Genomic DNA, 20,166 nt, shown 5'->3' on the forward strand with positions numbered 1-20,166 from the left:
CAGTGTAAAGGTGAATGAAAAAATAAAAATGTTCTCTGAGCGTCAGGTACATGAGCATTTTCTGTGGTTATGTTCCATGGTCCTGTGACCCTACATAGGCTCCTGCTCCAAGAATTATTAGGCTGACAGTCTGGAATATTACTGTGGACATTGTTCAAGCTAAGGGTGCAGTTTTGTTTGGTTACTCTTAACAGCAGCAGCTTCGGTATCTGAATCCCACACAAAAAAATACAGATGCAACAAAAGGGACAATGTGGAGGCTGAAAAGTGGAATCTTAGCAGAATCAGCTGCTGCAATTATGGCAAAAGGACCAGTGTACGGCAATGTCAACGTCAACATAATCACCTTGCACAACATGAAATAAAGAACAGCATGCGTCAATATTGTCTACAAAACATTTTTAATGAAAAAAAAAAAATTTGAAGAGACCATAAAGTGTGTACATATATTTATACATCAAGATAAATCTTTACTCATGCTGACTCCAGAGTCTCACAAATAATGCACAGGCAGAAAAAGCAGTCGGCTCTGAAAGGGAACAAATAGGAGTTACCTTGGTATATGCCGACTTGGATTTTTTTTTTTTTTAGCTAGAAAAACAATTACCAATGACCTGATTTCACTTACACCTCCCTCTTAGGTTTCTTACTAACGTGAAGATTAAGGGCTCTGTTTACAAAGGTGCGCTAGCGTTTTTAGTGCGCGCTGTCTAGGCGCCTATAGGAATATTATGGGCATCTACACGGTTAGCGAGCACTAAAACCGCTAGCGCACCTTTGTAAACAGAGCCCTAAACCTTTCCCCAATAATATATTTTCTAAAATGATTAAACAAAAATAACAACAAGAACAAAAAAAGAACAGATATTAGTTCTTTTATTAAACATGAAGATACAAACCAAAACCCCCCAAAGATCACAGTCCGCTAAGCCAGGGGTTATCATCATTTTTGGTTCCCCACCCCTTAAACTGATCAATGACACCCTCATACCTCCTTCCTGAACCACATGTCCACTAGTGACTACTGACTGATACACATGCTGCAAAAATTACAGTAGTACCCAGTTATACCACCAATAACTGTCTGAATAATAGATTTCACCGTCTAGATAGTCTCTTTTCCCAAGTGCGGGGACCACTGGTTGAGAACCCCTACATTAACAGGATGGTGAAATATGACAGCTTCACTTCCCAATGCTTGTCATCTCTAGACACATGTTGAAAGGGCTCTTCCATGGTTTTATGCTTATCTTGGAAAGCAGATCAGCAGCAGACACTGGCATCGCTGAATGCTTCATGTGCTCAGCACCAGATCAGGGGTAAAAAATAAAACAGACTGCAGCAAATTCTGACATATTGCCCAAGTCAGTGATCCGAAGTGATGATTCAGGAACACCAAAGAGGAATTATACTCACTACTTCTTATTTCTGGGCTTTAATTCTTCTGCTGCATTACGAAGAAAAATATAGTTTTTCTTTTGCGAATTATAGAATTCATGACCCTACAGACAGAAAGAAAACTCATTAATACAAAGACACTGCACTATCATTTATTTCCTATCAAATTCTAGGGAAAAAAAAAAGACATGTATCGGCTTTAATTTATCTAAATTGACTGTCATAACCAGATAAATTAACACATCTGCCACAGTTAGAGTTTCAGAGGACAATATTCTTCTAAGTTTGAAAGAATTAAACATTTGTCTTGCCTTTGACCAATCGTAACTGGAGGAATACGCAAATATGTTGCCGTTGTGGTTGAAGGAGCAGGCGGAGATTGGCTGATCCAGCTGTTCAGATGTTTTTAGCTTTGTTCGTGCATCTTTATCCCAGAAGCTGAAGCGCCCATCAGATCCTACAGTGGCAAGAGTCCCGTGGACAGGATGGAAGGCAATTCCGTTAACCTACATACACCAATGCAAGTTCTTAGTGCAAATGGGAATTGGCTTATAAACCTGCTTTCATCATAGGCGTACATAATTTTAAGAGATAACGATCATCAAATAAATTGCATGTGATGCCTTGTTACTGGATGAACTCAATATGTCAATACCTAAGTTTGCAATTAGTTAGTTCAATAAAGTCTCACCTTTAACTTGTTCCTATAGACTCAAGTGGAGTAACAAACCAACCACCATTAACTGACTTTTACTCAGATTATGGCTGGTGGGGGGGGGGGGGGGGGGGGGGATGCTTATTTAATAAATCAAATTCAGTAGTGGAGTTTTTGTTTTCCATTCTGTGTTAGTGCTTAACAGAGAACACAACTGAAAAAGAACTCAAACAGTGCGATCTGCAGGTCACACTCTTCTGCCGTAAGGACAAGCCCTCTGAAATTTCAATTTTCATTTGGCTTCCCTATCAAGTGCTACCCTGACAGGCACAGATATCAAACATTCTGTGGAAAGATGGCCCAGTTCTTCAAGGTGCTTTATGCACAATTCTCTCTTTAACACAGCCAACTGGGAGATGGAGCTGAATGCACAGCACCTTAACAGACCAGTTTCATGTGTTTCTTCATCTTGGTTTCCTCAATAAATATTACACAAGAATTACTTTTGAGATTTGACTGTTTTGCTGTGGCAATAGAGTGTAGCAGAGATTAATCAAACAATAAGAAAATAATAGTGTACTCGATACTGTACACAATTTTTTAATATATTAAAGCATGCATCTCTCCGATACAGGTACACTTGCAAACACCGAGTCTTATGTTGTACAGAAGAGATGCTCATTTAATTAACAAATGACTGAATGCACTACTAAGCAGTACAATATGACCATCAGTCTGTGTTTTCATTCATAATGGCAAAATTAAAAAATTAAAAAAAGCATAGGGGTCCTTTAACTAGGTGCACTGAAAAATGGCCTGCGGTAGTGTAGACGTATGTTTTGGGTGCACACAGAATAAGTTTTCAATGCACCTGTAAGAAAGGCCTTTTTAAAATATTTTTGCCGAAAATGGACATGCGGCAAAAAGAAAATTGCCGTGTGTTCATTTTAGGTCTGAGACCTTACCACCAGCCATTGACCTAGCGGTAAAGTCTCACGCGGTGACCGGACGGTAATGGCCTGCGCACGTAGCTGACATGCGTTACAAAATAAAATATAGTTTTCGGACGAGCACCAAAAATGAAATTACTGCAAGGGCCGTGCGGTAGATGGCGGTAACTCGGAATTGGCAAGCGTTGGGCTTGCATAGGTGCTTACACGGCTTAGTAAAAGGCAGTGGCGTACCAAGGGGGGTGGTGGGGGTGGTCTGCTCCGGGTGCACGCTACTGGGGGGTGCCGCGGTGCGCGCCTGCTCCGAGTTCGCTAAACTTCGTCGATCGTTCGCTGCAGCTCCCTCTGCTCCGGAACAGGTTACTTCACATTTACACACTATGGGCTAGATTCTATATATGGTGCCTGAAAAATCCGCACGGAGTAAATGTCCGTCTAAGCATATTCTATGAGTGGCACCTAGATCTAGGCGCAGTATACAGAATACACTTAGTTGCTATCCAAGCGCTTAGAACTATACTACAAGGAAAATGTGGTGTAAATACTGGTGCGTAGATTTAGGTGAAGAGGGCCATACTCAGTTTACGTAAATTTTGGAACACCCACGAAATGCCCATTTCCCCTCTCATAACCACGCCCTTTTTTGGCTCCGCACATTAGAATTTAGGCGCTGTGTGTTACAGAATGCCCTAAGGGGCCCTTTTACTAAGATGTGTAGGTGCCTAAGCATGTACAACATGCATCAAATTAGAACTACCGGGCGGTAATTCTAATTTTTACATGAGTGCAAAATGCGCAGCAGAAAATAATTTCTATTTTCTACCATGTGGCGCTAACCGGGTGGTAATCGGCAGTGTACACTCAATGACGATTACCACCCAGTTAACACGTGAGACCTTAAAAGGGTCCCTTAGTGAGTTGTGTGCATAAATTCAAATTATTGACAATTAGTGCTCATTATTGCTTGTTAAGTCAGGATAGGCTGAAGAGGCTAGGGCTCTTAAGCTTGGAGAAAAGGTGGCTGAGGGGAGATATGATAGAGGTCTATAAGATAATGAGTGGAATGGAACGGGTCGATGTGGAGCGTCTGTTTACACTTTCCAAAAATACTAGGACAAGGGGGCATGCGATGAAGCTGTAGTGTGGTAAATTTAAAACAAATCGGAGGAAATTTTTCTTCACTCAACACGTAGTTAAACTCTGGAATTCGCTGCCAGAAAATGTGGTTAAGGGGGTTAACTTAGCGGACTTCAAAAAAGGGTTGGACGTCTTCCTGGAGGAAAAAGTCATAGAATGTTATTGAATGGACGAGGGAATACAGTATGTCTAGGATGGGTTGGACAAATTGCTTGTTCTTTTGGCCGCTGTCGGTGACAGGGTGCTGGGCTCGATGGACCCTTGGTCTGTCCCGGCATGGCGATGCTTAAGTTACGCACGTTGTTATAGAATATGCTTGGATTTTGGTCTGATATATAGAATACTGTTTTTAAGTTCAAAATGTTTTATTAAAAATTTTCATTACTACAAAAGAAAATAAAGTCAGAATATACATGTGTACAAAAGCAGGACAGTGTCCCCCTTACCCCCCCCCCCCCCCCCCCCCAAATCCTCAGCAAAGATCCTAAAGCATTAACCGGTGACATTCAAATAGTCTTTAAGAGTGGAACATGTGTCCTTGAATTTTCAAAAGTTGCCTGAGCGCTCTGCTGCAAGTTTTATATTTATAGATTAAACAGATCGAGTGCCACCCAAAATGAACATTTAGCTTATCTAAGTGTTTTCAGTTTCTAAGAATATCTTGGAATGCAACTGCAATAATAATGCTAAGAAGTTTCTCATAGGTATCCCTAAAGTTGAATGATAAGAGCATAAAATGGTGGAACATGACAAGAGCTCATGAAGCTGCAGAATAGCACAGATTTTAGCCCAAACCTGTTGCCAAAAGTGCTGCACTAGAGGACGATATGTGCAGTGTTACAGCGTTGTGCTTAGGCACTCTGCTTGCACTTTTGTGGGTAAGCGCACATTTATGCACACAAGTGCCTGTATTCTACACATATTTATGCATGCAAGGGGCATGTAAATGTAGGTGCCTAGATCAGGCCACCTTCTCAACCCAGTCCCATTGGGTTATCTGGATATCCACAATGACTATGCATGAGATAGATTTGCAGAACGAGGAAGTGCATGCCAATCCATCTCATGCATATTCATTGTGGATATCCTGAAAACCTGATGGGACTTGGTACGCCCCAAGGACTTGGTTAAGAAGCTCTGACCTAGATTATAGAATTACCCTTTATGTTTATAGGGGTTCCCAGAGCTGAAGAACAGGCAGGGCCGCTGAGAGACTGAGCCGGGCCTAGCCCCCCCCCCCCCCCCCCCCCAACTGCAGTGCAAATGTCTTGGCTGGCGGGGATCCTGAGGCCCCGGGAGAAAAAAAGGAAGTCTTCCTCCAGCGTTGCTCTTCACTCTGCCGCATTGCCTGCCCCTGTGGCTGCTTTTTCTCTCATCTCGCGCAGCCTGAGGGGGAAAAGCAGCCACTTGGCAGGCAATGCAGCAGAGTGAAAAGCAGCTCTGGAGGTCCTGAGGGGAAAAGCAGCCGCTGGGCGTGCAATGCAGCAGAGTGAAAAGCAGCTCTGGAGGTCCTGAGGAGAAAAGCAGCTCTGGAGGTCCTGAGGAGAAAAGCAGCCGCTTGACGGGCAATGCAGCAGAGTGAAAAGCAGCTCTGGAGGTCCTGAGGAGAAAAGCAGCCGCTTGACGGGCAATGCAGCAGAGTGAAAAGCAGCTCTGGAGGTCCTGAGGAGAAAAGCAGCCGCTTGGTAGGCAATGCAGCAGAGTGAAAAGCAGCTCTGGAGGAAGACCTCTTTTGCTGGCAGGGCCTGGGGGGGGGGGGGGGGGGGGGAAATCCCTGCCAGCCAAACCAGAGGCCCTGGCATGAAGTCTGTGTCTGCTCCTCCGGGTCCTCCCCAGCCTGCAAGGGGGGCCCAGAGCCGGAGTTCTCTCTCTCCTGCCCCTGTCGGGACACGATCACCCCTTGGAGGCCTGGGCCCAGAAAATTTTGCTCCCCTTCTCAGCAGCCCTGACAACAGGTAGAGCAGGGGCAGGTCTGGCATTCATATGCAGATCTTTTTTCTCATGACACCTTATGTGACCATCTCTAGGAAAAGGTGACTAAAGTCTTCAGAAACAAAAAATAAACATGGCCCTAAAAAAAAGTTAGAGAAGTTTAAACGTGTAACTTTTTCAGACTGCTTATGGACTCGCGACATGAAAACTAGGCCATTCTCGACATTTTGGAGCTGGACATTTTAGTCACCTTTTCCAAGAGATGGTCACATATGTTCCTACTTGCCTTTTTACATGAAGTCAAATGAAAACTGTGTCTTGGTCCCCAATCCCTGTGATACTAATATGGAGTGTCATACTTAAACGCTGCAAGCAGTACCACCATGGACTGAAAAAGATGGGTCATGCAGGAACCAAACATCATTCACTCAAATACTTACAGCATAAATGTCCTGAGGTGCCGTAGTGTTAGTCCCATTGGAACGATGGCATTTAAAAGTGAAGTTATCTTTGGCACTAGAAAAATAACAGAAAAGCATCTCTTGACATTTCTCACAAATGAAATGAGAAAGGGCTACTGTAGAAAGAATGGTCAGTAGCAGACTTACGGATTTGGTGGATTAATATAATGGATGGCCACTCGTCCTTCAATACTTCCCAGAGCAAACCCCGTTGGCTTATTCTGCTTGTCTTTAAATATGGCAACACAACGATGCTGAATCAAAGGATGAAAGGGGAATTTCAGAGAATGCTGTGATACTGTATGTCAGACTTAAGTAACCTGTGTTCCCTACTTGTGCAAAGAGTTTAAAGTCCACAGCCAGATACAATTTTTATAGAAAATGAAGCATGGCCCTGACTCCGAAACACCAGAGTTCAATAAAACACTAACCACATTCCTCCTTTAACATACAACCAATCTGTCTAATCAAGGGTGTTGGGCTTTAAATTAAATGAAGGACTAGCTGCTGGCAGTAATACTTATAATGAAAAATAATTAACAATTTTATAGTGCTACTGGACGTGTGTAACATTGGACAGTGGTGATAAGTATCCAGGTGCAATATGAATATTCAGATATCAGGGGAGCAGCCGCCTAATGGTTAGAGCAAGGAGATGAGAACCTGGGAAGCCAGGCTAAAATCTCACCGACACTTCTTGTGCAAGATGCTTAACCATCCACTGCTTCGGGTACAGATTTTGAGTGCACCGGAGCCAGGGAAAAACACATACTATACCTGAATGTAATTCAGCTTAAACTACTGAGAAAGGCGTGAGCTGAACTCACAATTCATAGGTCCCTTCTCTAAAGAGGTTACCATCTAAGGGGTCCTTTTAAAGCCCAATGCGGGCTTACAGTTCAGCAATCTGGAACTACCGCCAGCGCCCAACGGTAGTTCCACCCCAGCACCCCACCTCCTCAAGTCACTTCACTGGCTTCCGATCAGGTACCGCATACAGTTCAAGCTTCTGCTACTAACCTACAAATGCACTCGATCTGCAGCCCCTCGTTACCTCTCTATCCTCATCTCCCCTTACGTTCCTACCCGAAACCTCCGCTCACAGGACAAATCCCTCCTCTCAGTATCCTTCTCCTCCACTGCCAACTCCAGGCTCCGCCCTTTCTGCCTCGCCTCACCCTATGCTTGGAATAAACTCCCTGAGTCCATACGTCAAGCCCCCTCCTTGCCCAGCTTCAAATCCTTGTTCAAAGCACACCTCTTCAATGTCGCATTTGGCACCTAACCATTATACCTCTATTCAGGAAATCTAGACTGCCCCAACTTGACATTTCGTCCTTTAGATTGTAAGCTCCTTTGAGCAGGGACTGTCCTTTTTCGTTAAACTGTACAGCGCTGCGTAACCCTAGTAGCGCTTTAGAAATATTAAGTAGTAGTAGTAGTAGCACGCGGCATTCCCGGCGCTAGTGGAAATATTTGAAAAAAATATTTCCACAAGGGGTCACCCAGCGGTAGGTAATTGGGCAGCGCCGCGAGCTGCCCAATTACTTCTGGGTTAGCAAGGAGCCTTTACCGCAACCTCAATGGGTGGTGTTAAGTGCTCCCCCTCCCCATGGCCACGTGTTAAGAGCAATCCTTCCGCATGACCATATCTTTTTTTCAGCCTTTTTACCCGCTGCGGTAAACAGGGCCCTCAGCGCGTGGCAAAAATGGCCCCCAATGCTAGCACAGGGCCCTTTTTACTGCAGTTTAGTAAAAGGGCCACTAAGTCAGTACCCGAGGCAATGGGAGAAAAGGTGATTTGCCCATAGTCACAAAGAGTTTTGGTTACATCAGCAGGATTTGAATTTCCTGGTACTTAAGACCACTGCTCTAACCACTAGGTTACTTCTCCAGTCCTGAGGAGGCTGTATTTGATCATGGGCCATTCTTTTTTTTTTTTTTAATATTTTTATTGAAGGAAATGTTACATCACATGCCAACACAGTGAGCCAACTGACTCGTACCTTTCCAACAACTACAAGATCACCGCTCTACTGTCGATTCACACAAGGAATGAGTAACAAAATTGATAACCAAATATACAACTCGTTGCCCACAAGCAAGTAATAACACAATCTACCATTCCTTCTAATTTTTTTTTCCTTCCCCCCTCCCCACATAACCTTCCACCCCAACCACCTACCCTCCCCCCCCACCCTACCCCGAACGTCTCCAGGAGCAGTGAGGGGTGGAGGGGGGGGGGGGGGAGAGGGATCATGGGCCATTCTATGTTAATTCAACTAATGGTCCCCATCTCACCATTTCATAAATTGATAATAATCTACCAGAATGGAGACCAATATATAAGTTGGAAACATGCAAAATTTTCACACCAACGATTTTCGAGATATCAGCTTTTTACCCAACGAGGGAGTCGGCACAGTCTGCAGCCGAATGAAAGTTTGAGCACCTTTTTATATCTTAGTAACTCTGCCATTACATGTCCTACAGCTGTGACATTTGCACCACTTATTCAGAATTTTGTGTAGATTTAGAAACTACAACCCATTTTGAGCTGGGACACAGTTTTTGAGATATTGTAAAAAATGGGTTTTTATTTGATCTTGCATAACAAAATGCCACTTTCAGCGAAGAACTGTGGCAAAGAAATTAAAAGGAAAGCTTTCATATTTTATTTGTTAGTAGCACTGGTTAAAATGAGCAATATGCGTTAATTTCATGCAGCGGGAAGCTATAGCTTTCCCAATATGTCTCACTCAAAACTGTCATACTCTGTGAGTCCATTTCAGAGGCAATTTTCTTCACGTGGGACAGGTAGTGCAAAAATGAGCTTTACATCAATAGAAAGTGCAAGAAAAATCCTCATTTGATGCCAGTTTCATTTTGCATATCTCAGGCTTTATATGTTAATCTTATGAGCCAAAAAGTAATCTCGTAGAACTATACGTGCATCATGTACTGTAAAAATTCTAGTACTGGTGGCTTAAATTAAGTGAACTTGTTTTAATACAATGTTTACATGCAAATTTTATGGTATCTCCTATATAATAATTTGTCAATCTGCATCCCTGGATGGCTGGCTTCGTAACCGTATGCAAATGAGCTACTACGTAATCGGCTTGCCTCCAGCCTTCCCTTCCCTCTCAGTGTCCCGCCCTCGTGGAAATTACATCAGAGGAGGGCAGGACACTGAGAGGGAAGGGAAGGCTGGAGGCGAGTCGAGCCTGCCGCTTTCACTGATGCTGCTGCGACTTGAGGTAAAATATAAGTTTTAAAGGAAGGGCGACAGGAAGGAAAGGAGGGCTGTTGTGGGAGAAGAGGGCAGGCAGGTGAGGGCTGGGGTTGAACTGGAACTCGGGTGCTTAAAAAATGGGGGCAGATGTGGGCTGGGGCGAGTCACTGGACATGGATGGGAGGAAAAGGGAGCGAGGAGAAATCACTTACAAGACAGCCTTCCTAAGGCCCGTTTCATTTTTGGAGAAACAGCCTTTTTAGCTTTTTTTTTTAAAATATAAACAAACAAGCTTTCTTCTATAAAGTTCTCTCACAGACTCACATTTTGCACGAAAGGTCCAAAATTATTTTGTCTAAGTTGCACAGATCTGTAGGTCTGTCTACAGGCTTTTAATCATTTCTAAATAATTGCCAGGTTAACTATTTAACATCCCCTTTCACAAAGCCGTGCTAGCTAAAGTGAATGGGCTGTGCTGGCACTGCTGTGTGGCCAACAAGCTTTACCCCTCCTTTGAAAAAAGGAGGGGTAAAGCTTTTAAAGGTAAACCAATGTTACAAATATAGAATTCATGCATATATTACTAGTATTTTTGGATTTAGTTTGGCAATTAGGTCAAGCCAACAAAGCTTCTAGCCAATGAAAGCTTGACAAATATAAATTTCTAACCAATGAGATGCTTGGCACAGAGTTTATCTGACCAATGGGAATAACTGGACACAGATCACCTGATTACATTTCAGTTAGATTCCATACTGACTGTTCAACAGTGATTTGTTATATACTATTTTAGAAATCAGTACACTAAAGTTGCTTGCTTGTGATCTCTGGACAATTAACACAGTTAGGGTCCCTTTTACTAAGCCAGGTAGGCACTTACGTGTGTCAGTTTTAAACTACTGCATGGCCCGGGCGGTAATTTCATTTTAGGCACATGGCACTAACTGGGCTAATCGGCATTGTATGCGCACTGATGATTACCACCCAGTTTACGTATGAGACCTTACCGCTAAGTCAATGGGTGGCGGTAAGGTCTCAGACCCAAAACAATTTTAATTTTGCTGCACATCCATTTTCGGCAAAAAAAAAAAAAAAAGGGCTTTTTTTGCAGGTAAGCTGAAAAATAGATCTGCGCGCGTCCAAAACACGCACCTACACTAATGCAGGCCATTGTTTAGCATACCTTAGTAAAAGGACCACTTAATATGATTTTTGAACTCTGGTTTTGTAGTGACAATATGGCTGAGAAATCAGGCTGACTGTTCATGTTCTGACTGCAACTGGGCGTCACCACCATCTGAACTAGGGAGATAAAACTTTTTTGAATTTTACACAACTTTTAAAGCTACACTTTAAATAACTTACTGGACTCTTGAATCAATGCAGTTGCTCATGATATCTATTAAAATAATTACCCACACCATGCAGGAAAAAAGGAGAGATCAAAATGATATCCCAACTCAAAAAGGTCTCTCAACATGACTCAAAGTAGATATTTAAAAAATGTAATTGCCCAAAAGTTCAAAAAAACTTTAAAATTCAATTCAAACCTTCAGCTCAGTAGACACGAATTCATTTCATAAAACATTCTGACCTATTAACATCCACTGCTAGCAAAAATATCAAAATGCAAAATCACTTACTTACTATGAAAAGAAATGAATTCTCAATCTTCAATTGTAAATGCTCCATGTTCAAAATTGAGATAGATGTTTTCAACAATGCATCCAATGAGTTACTAGATTCCTTAAGAATAGAAATTCAAAGCACCTTAAAGCTGGTGGACTCTTACTAACCCCCCCCCCCCCCCCCCCCCCCCCACCAGGGTCATTTAAACCACTTTTCTCAATCTCGTTTCACCAGAAATACTGGCTTTGTCAGGGTCATCGGGAAAGCATGGCAGGCATTCAAATCTAAAGAAACTATACAAACAATAATATTAATACCCTGAAAGATAACCTATAACTATATTTCATCAATTTGATGTTTGTAATGTAAGCTACATTGAACTCAAGATTATCTTGAGCTAATGTAGGACAAAAAAATGTCAAAATAAATAAATAACCTCAAAATCCATTAAAAAGAGTAAACCACTTACTTCATTGCATGTGGCTGCGAGTTTACTAGAATTCAAAATAGTGATACTCAAGAAAAACGCTGGTGCGTGTGCTTTAAAGTTCTTTGCTCGTTCCCATAGTACTATTCAAAAACTTTTGATTTCTACAAACTCCTTTTCTCCAATACACATTATTTGATATATGTAATTCTAGATAATTTTAAAAACTTTTTCCAATTTTGTTTAAATCGGGAACTTTACTCCACATTATTCTATTCTACCACAGGACAAATCAGTTTAGTAAACTTGCCGACACAGCCCATTCAAAGTAAATGGGCTGTGTCGGTACTAGCGCACAGCCAGCCGTGCTAGCGACTTAGTAAATCCCAGCGATAGATTTTAAACTGCTAATTCTGAGTAGAAGAGAAGGACATGTAGTCATACCGTTTTATTTTTAAAATCTATCCAAAATATATCGCTACACAGAAAGAATATTGTTATGAAAAATTATATATAGTTTATAGCTATAGTTAATACTGATCCTATACAAATTACAATTACATATACAATTCTTTTAGAGTATCGTAAATTCCCAATTTGTGCTTTACCCACTGCAATTTAAAAAGCGCTTACACTGATATGATTAAAGGGTGCCCTCCAATGGCCATACTTGAAAGTGCAATCCTATTCCTAACATTCTTATACCAATTACTAAATCTCAAATTTTGCTTGCATTTTATGAGACTTATAATGCTTTTAACAGCACTCTCTAGACAAACAAAAAAATACTTAATTACATATAAGCAGAGTTCTTTTATGGTACTGTAAATTTGCCAATTCATGCCTTACCTTCTACAATCTAAAAAGGACTTAAACCAAATATAGTTAGAGTGCCCTCCAATGGCCTCACAAAATACAGTCCTATTCGTATCATACTCTTTAATAATTGATAAACCTCAATTACTACCTATATTTCATGAACCTTGTAATGCAGTGCAAATCTTTCATGGCACTCTATGTACATACATTCATAACAAAAATTACGGAAAAGCATCAAGAAAAATAGTATTCCTTTACAGAAATACTACCTACCCAATCTATTTCTTGATTTAAACCTATAGTTTCCAAATAGGATTGCACTTTCATGTACGGCCATTGGAGGACACCCTTTAATCATATCAGTGCAAACGCTTTTTAAATTGCAGTAGGTAAGGCACGAATTGGCGATTTTACAATACTCTTAAGGGCTGTTTACTAAGCTGCACTATAGGCGCACTAGTGTTTTTAGTGCACACTAACATTAGAGAAACCCACAGAAATATATGGGTGTCTCCAGCATTAGAATGTGCTATAAATGCTAGCGCACCTTAGTAAACAGGGCCCTGAAAGAATTGTGTATGTAATTGTGATCTGTATAGGATCAGTATTAACTAGAGCTATAAACCATATGTAATTTTTCATAGTGATATTCTGTGTAGCGATATCTTTTGGATGTTTTTTAAAAAGTAAGAATCAAACAAAATAAAACATGAAAAGAAAATAAGATGATACCTTTTTTATTGGACATAACTTAATACATTTCTTGATTAGCTTTTGAAGGTTGCCCTTCTTCGTCAGATCGGAAATAAGCAAATGTGCTAGCTGACAGTGTATATAAGTGAAAACATTCAAGCATTACTATGACAGTCTGACAGGGTGGGAGGATGGGGGTGGGTCGGAGGTATGCATGGGGACATCAAAGCATATCATTGATATTCTAACAGGATGGGTGTGGATAGGTGAGGGGTGGGGTGATCAACAGAGATATACAGCTTTATGGTTTATAATGGGCTAGGAACCCCAGATCCTTGTTAAGTCCTTTCTGTTGGGTGTTAAAATATTCAATCATTCTGACTTCAAAGGTCTTACGTTCTTGTATGGTTTTAAAGTTACCTTTCAGGATTCTCACTGTGAAGTCACTACCACACTCCTCTACTTTAAAAATAAGAAAACAATATGAATAAATGTAAATCCCCTCTAATCAGGATTAGCAGTTTAAAATCTATGGGTCCTGATTACTAAGCAGGGATAAGGGCACGTTAGCGTTTTTAGCATACGTTAAATGCTAAGTTGCCTACAGGAACATATGGGCGACTAGCATTTAGCGCATGCTAAAAACGCTAGCGCGGCTTAGTAAATAGGGCCACTATCAGGGGCATTTTCGAAAGAGAAGGGCGCCCATCTTCCGACACAAATCAGGAGATGGGTGTCCTTCTCTCAGGGTCGCCCAAATCGGCATAATCGAAAGCCGATTTTGGGCGTCCTCAACTGCAGTCCATCGCGGGGACGACCAAAGTTCACGGAGGTATGTCGGAGGCGTAGCGAAGGCGGGACTGCGGCGTGCTTAAGAGATGGGCGTCCTCGGCCGATAATGGAGAAAAGAAGGGCGTCCCTGACGAGCATTTGATCGACTTTACTTGGTCCAATTTTTTTCACGACCAAGCCTCTAAAAGGTGCCCAAGCTGACCAGATGACCACCATAGGGAATCGGGGATGACCTCCCCTTACTCCCCCAGTGGTCACCAACCCCCTCCCACCCTAAAAAAAAAATGTAAAACATTTTTTTGACAGCCTCAAATGTCATACCCAGCTCCATGAGAGCAGTATGCAAGTCCCTGGAGCAGTTTTAGTGGGTGCAGTGCACTTCAGGCAGGCGGACCCAGGCCCATCCCCTCCTACCTGTTACACTTGTGCTGGTAAATGTGAGCCCTTCAAAACCCACCCGAAACCCACTGTACCCACATGTAGGTGCCCCCTTCACCCCTTAGGGCTATGGTAGTGGTGTACAGTTGTGGGTAATGGGTTTTTTTTTTGGGGGGGGTTTGGGGGGCTCAGCACCGAAGTTAAGGGAGCTATGCACCTGGGAGCAATTTGTGAAGTCCACTGCAGTGCCCTCTAGGGTGCCCGGCTGGTGTCCTGGCATGTCAGGGGGACCAGTGCACTACGAATGCTGGCTCCTCCCACGACCAAATGCCTTGGATTTGGTCGTTTTTGAGATGGGCGTCCTCGGTTTCCATTATCGCCGAAAACCGGGGACGACCATCTCTAAGGTCAACCTAAATGTTGAGATTTGGCCGCCCCCGACTGTATTATCAAAACGAAAGATGGACGCCCATCTTTCGTTTCGATAATAGCGGTTTCCCTGCTCCTTCGCCGGGACATCCTTAGAGATGGGTGCCCTTGGAGATGGTCGTCCCCGTTCGATTATGCTCCTCCACGTGTTAATCTGATTTGGGGATAGATAAGTTTATTAAACAGATTTGTCCAGTGGTAGAAAAGAATAATATGGGATAAAGTTCCCGCATACACACACACACACATATACACATATATATCAAATAATTTGTACTGGAGAAAAGGAGTTTGTAGAAATCAATAAAGTTTTTGAATAATACAATGGGAATGAGCAAAGAACTTTAAAATGCATGAACCTGTGTTTTTCTTGAGTAGCCATTTTAAATTCTAGCTAGACTCGCAGCTACACGTAGAGCTCTCGAAGTACGCGGTTTACTCGTTTTAATGGACTGAGGTTGTGTGTCAGGGTCTTTTACAAAGCAGCGGTAAGCCCAACGCGGGCTTACGGCATGTTAAAACGGCCAAAGTGGCCATTGGTGGCAGTTCCTGCTGCAATACATGCCATTTCTGGTGCTCCAGAAATGTATTTTTCCCTAGCGCAGTGCTAACCAGGCGCTAATCGGGTATTGCCGCTTGCCGCCCGGTTACCGTGGGAGCTATTACCGCCACCTCAATGGGTGGCGGTAAGTGCTCTCCACCGCACGGCCATGTGGTAAGGGTTATCTTATTGCATGGCCATTTTATTTGGGGGGGGGGGGGCTTTATATCCTCTGCAGTAAAACGAGCCGTAGCGTGTGGGGAAAAAAGGCCCCCACTGCTACCACAGGGCTCTTTTTCCAGCAGCTTAGTCAAAGGACCCCTAAGGGTTCAGCAGCTTTAAGGCGCTTTGAATTTCTATGCTTAAGGAATCTTCTAAATCATTGGATGTATTGTTGGAAACATATATCTCAATTTTGAACATGGAGCATTTACAATTGAAGACTGAGAATTAATTTTTTTCCACAGTGAGAGTGATTTTGCATTTTGATTTTTTTTGCAAGCAGTGGATGTTAGTAGGTCAGAATGTTTTACGAAACGAATTTGTGTCTACCGAGCTGAAGATCTGACTTTAAATTGAATTTTAAAAGTTTTTTGAACTTTTGGACAATAAAAATTTTAAAATACCTTACTATGAGTCATGTTGAGAAACCTTTTTTGGACTGGTCTATTACAATAAACCTGTTTGCAAAGATGTTGCTGATGACAATTGTTCAGAATTTGGAATTTTTGCCGTTATTTTTGCTATGGACAACTTGGGAGAAGCAAAATAAAACTGGCATGAAATGAAAGGATTTTTCTTGCACTTTCTAATGGTGTAAAGCTCATTTTTTGTACTACCCGTCTCATATGATGAAACTTTCCTCCAAACTGAGTATGACAATTTTCAGTGAGGCATATCAGGAAAACTATAGCATCCAGCTGCACAAAATTAACACATATTGCTCATTTTTAACCAGTGCTACTAACAGATAAATATGAAAACTTTTTCCTTTAATAGCTTTGGCACAGTGGTTGGATGAAAGTGGCATTTTGTTTCACGAGATCAAATAAAATCCCATTTTTGACAATCTCAGATACCATGTGTCCCAGTTCAAAATGGGTTGCAGTTTCTGAATCTACACAAAATTCTGAATAAGTGGTGCAAATTTCACAGCTGTTGGACACTTAATGGTAGAGAAGTCCTTTTACTAAGCTGTGGGGAAAAAAGGCCTTGCGGTAGCGGCGGGGGTCATTTTTCCACACGGAAGGGCCCTTCTTACCACAGCAGGTAAAAAGCCCCTAAAAAATGGCCATGTGTGGCCAAGCGTCAGGAAGCACTTACCGCCACCGAGGTGACGGTAAGGGCTCCCGTGGTAACCCATCGGTAACCGGGCAGTGCACGGTGCTGCCCAGTTACCACTGAGTTAGCACCGCACTATATTACAAAAAAAATTTTCTGGAGCACCGGAAATAGCACACACTTGAGCTGGAACTACGGCCAGTGGCCGTGTTGGGCCAACGGTAATTCCGGGATAGCATGCGGTAAATCCATGTTGGGCTTACCAACGCTTTGTAAAAGGGCCCCAGAGTTATTAAGATCTACCCTTCAGAAAAATGTTGAAGATCCATCTCTTCAAGAAAGCTTCCCCTAATGACCCAACTTAACTTTTTAAGCCCACCCACTGACGATTATTATACCTTAGACCATGTCTCCCAATCGCCTTATGCTCATCACTTAATCTTTTCCTCTCCATCCTTCCTACTCCTTACCCCTCCCAATCTCTTTTCCTTTTGCTCATCCTATCTTTGTTTACCTCTCCATGTTCAATTCACATATCCTCAAAATCCCACTATCACTATGTTTACTACAACTTGTAATATTCTCCTTCAAGACTTTGTAATTCTATTTACTTTGTAAGCTGCATTGAACCTGCTATCTGTGGGAAAGCGTGGGGTACAAATGTAATAATAATAAAAGACGCCCACGCTTTCAGCCGGCTGCAAACTGTACCGCACCAAGGCAGACATCTCAAAAAAAAAAAAAAAAAAAAAACAACGTTGAAGCTACAAGTCTGAAAGTTTGCAGTTTTTTTATCTTATATATTGGTCTCCATTCTGGTAGATTATCATCAACTTCTGAAATAGTGATGTGGGGAGGTTTCCAAATTTTTGGCTGAACTGACATGGAATGACCCTTATGAGAGCTGCAAGCTCCACACCATATCTACATGTGTTACTGTCACCAAAGTACTTGGCCATCAGTATTTCAAGAAACAGGGTCAGGCATGGAACGATACTGTTCTGGAAGTTAAAGGACCTTTTAATAAAGAAGGTCACATGCTCCTATAGAAAAATTCATTTGCAGGTGTAAAACACTGATCTGAATAAGCTATGCCTTCTTCTGTACATCTTAATAAGCATACAGAGGTCATTTCTCTTTCTGGTACTAACTGCTTGGACCTTGCTAGGTGTAAGCAGCATAACAGATCTCCATAAAGCTCGGGTCATAGCTAAGAGGAATTGAACAGAATCTTCTAAAAGTGCTAATCCTAATCTAAACTGGATGTGATCCATGAAGGGTATCTACTTCACCATTGCTCTAAACTAACACCAGCATCTTTGGCTTTCAAAAGACTTATGGCTTGGGTTGGCTATGAATGTGTTGCAACTGCTTAATGTTTATCCAGGAGCAGATACAGATTGGTGGTATATAAGTCTCAATAAAATAATGTGATTATTTATACTGTAGTAACAGCCTCTTTTACAGGGGTCAGGGTGCTTACCTGATGTTTTAGTGGAGATTCTATTCTTCTGAATTCTGAGGGCTGGTTTTCCAGCTGGTAAACTATCAGACCTCTTTCTGCACTGGCTACAACAGCCATCGGATATACCTTTGCCAGAGCAATTAAAAAAAAAGAATCTCAGGGTCTTTATTGAGTAAGGATCTTAGTGTAAGCACAAAATAAGATAACATTCTCTAGTCAGCACCCTTCCTCACCCAGGAGTGTTATGATAGGTGAGAAATTAGTAATAACTGTAATAATAATGTGCAGACATTGAGGCTCACCCTCAGGTTAGCAGTCTCCACAGCACTGCTTCCTTGGTTTAAACCCCCATCAATTTTGCAAAAATTACTCAACTTGGAAGAACATACATTTTATACCAATATCTTTATAATTCCCAGTTTCTTGGATAGGATCCGAATTAATGCCGTTAAAACCAGATAACATTGGCTGCCATGTGTACAACCCATCAGATGCTCTAGGATAGGTTTAGCACTTCCCAAGAAATTCAGAGGTATTGACATAGGATATGGGCAGTTCCAAACAGCACAGCCTTTCCAAGGGTGCTAATTAGTACAGGGACCACAACCCTAGGTTTTCACCAGCATTGCTCGACTTAAATCTTCAAGTCTTGATATTTCGTGATCCTCTTCAACTGTTGACCACAGTGATACTGGGTACATTGGTGTGGCAAATATTTGCCAATCAGTATCCTGAATTCCCAGAGAATTTTGACTTCGTTTTTTTTTTTTTTTATCACAGTTTCCATTTTATGGGTTCCACCACTTTGTGGTTACAGGCAAATAATATTTTCAGCAGCTATTCCAGTGTATCATGGCTGTTACTTTGTTGTGCCTTTCCTTGTAGTCTGCCTTGGCGATCTTTTTGCAGACAGTGATTAGGTGGTCCACAGTCTCTTTGGCTTCTTTGCACAGGTGGCACTTGCAGTCACTGGATGTTTTATCAATTTTAGCTTTTAATGCATTTGTTCTAAGTGTTTGCTTCCTGTGCTGCCAAGATAAATGCTTTGGTTCCTTTCTTCAGCCACTGCCACATTTTGCATTTGTCAACCTTTCCTTCAGTATCTGTTACATCAGCGCTTCCCAAACTTTCTTGGTTCAAGGTAGTGTGTCAGTAATTTTTTCACGGTGCCCCTAAGTCAAAAGAAACACCTAACAGTTCTGCTTATTAAGTTGTTAGGTCCAAAGAAACAATTAACTTGAAAGAAAATGTTTTATTGTAAAATAATCACAATTACTTACTAATGGGATGTGCGTGCCTGTTAAGTACTGCACAACTTCTCAAATCTTGGAATCAGATTGGACGCTGCCACCCTCATTTCCTGTTCCACATTGATTTTTCCGCAGTTCTTAGTTTTTAATCACAGCAACTGCTGAAAACCCTGCTCCTCAAAATAGAACACAGCAAACAGAATTACGATTCGGTGAGCTTTAGCACTTAACAGAGAACATTCATCTTTTATTAATATTGAAAACTCAGTTAGTTCCATGCTGCCAAATTTTGTATTTAAGGTCTTGCCATAAGATCATTCAATAAGATTTTCTTCTTCTGCAGAGGCAAATTCAGATGGGGCCTTAGCACTGAATGGGTCTTGGATTCATGCAAACTTCTTCATATCTTCTGGAAAGTATTTTTTCAAACCAGTGGCTCAGCTGTGTTAGGTGCTCCTCAAAAACAGATTTAAGTTCATGGGACAAATAAACATCACTGGATGTAAAAAAAAAAAACAACCAAAAACAAAACTGCTGCAACAGGGGGAACAATCTTTGCAACCATCTTCATTTAATTGTCTTCTTCATAGTAGACCACCTCTGCGAGTTTCAGAATATGTGTGTTGTTTCCCTACAGCGAGAAATCCAACACATTAAAGTTCTTCAAAGAGATCACACAGGTATCCTAATGTCA

General features: G+C 41.8%; 1 protein-coding gene across 2 annotated transcripts in view; it reads right to left on the reverse strand.

The window, feature by feature from the left end:
- Window positions 1–395: 395 nt before the first annotated feature.
- Window positions 396–20,166, reverse strand: part of RAE1 (ribonucleic acid export 1) — a 38,090-nt gene continuing 18,319 nt past the window's right edge. The window contains exons 8-13 of one of the 2 annotated variants that reach the window (XM_030212668.1): window positions 18,241–18,348; window positions 6,681–6,787; window positions 6,513–6,588; window positions 1,710–1,904; window positions 1,417–1,502; window positions 396–529 (exon numbers count right to left, since the gene is read on the reverse strand). In XM_030212668.1, coding sequence (XP_030068528.1) covers window position 529; window positions 1,417–1,502; window positions 1,710–1,904; window positions 6,513–6,588; window positions 6,681–6,787; window positions 18,241–18,348 — 573 coding nt within the window. In that variant the 3' untranslated portion in view covers window positions 396–528. The other variant, XM_030212666.1, reaches the window with a different exon arrangement.

Source organism: Microcaecilia unicolor, chromosome 8, assembly GCF_901765095.1.
Source record: "Microcaecilia unicolor chromosome 8, aMicUni1.1, whole genome shotgun sequence".
NCBI classification, from domain to species: Eukaryota; Metazoa; Chordata; class Amphibia; order Gymnophiona; family Siphonopidae; genus Microcaecilia; species Microcaecilia unicolor.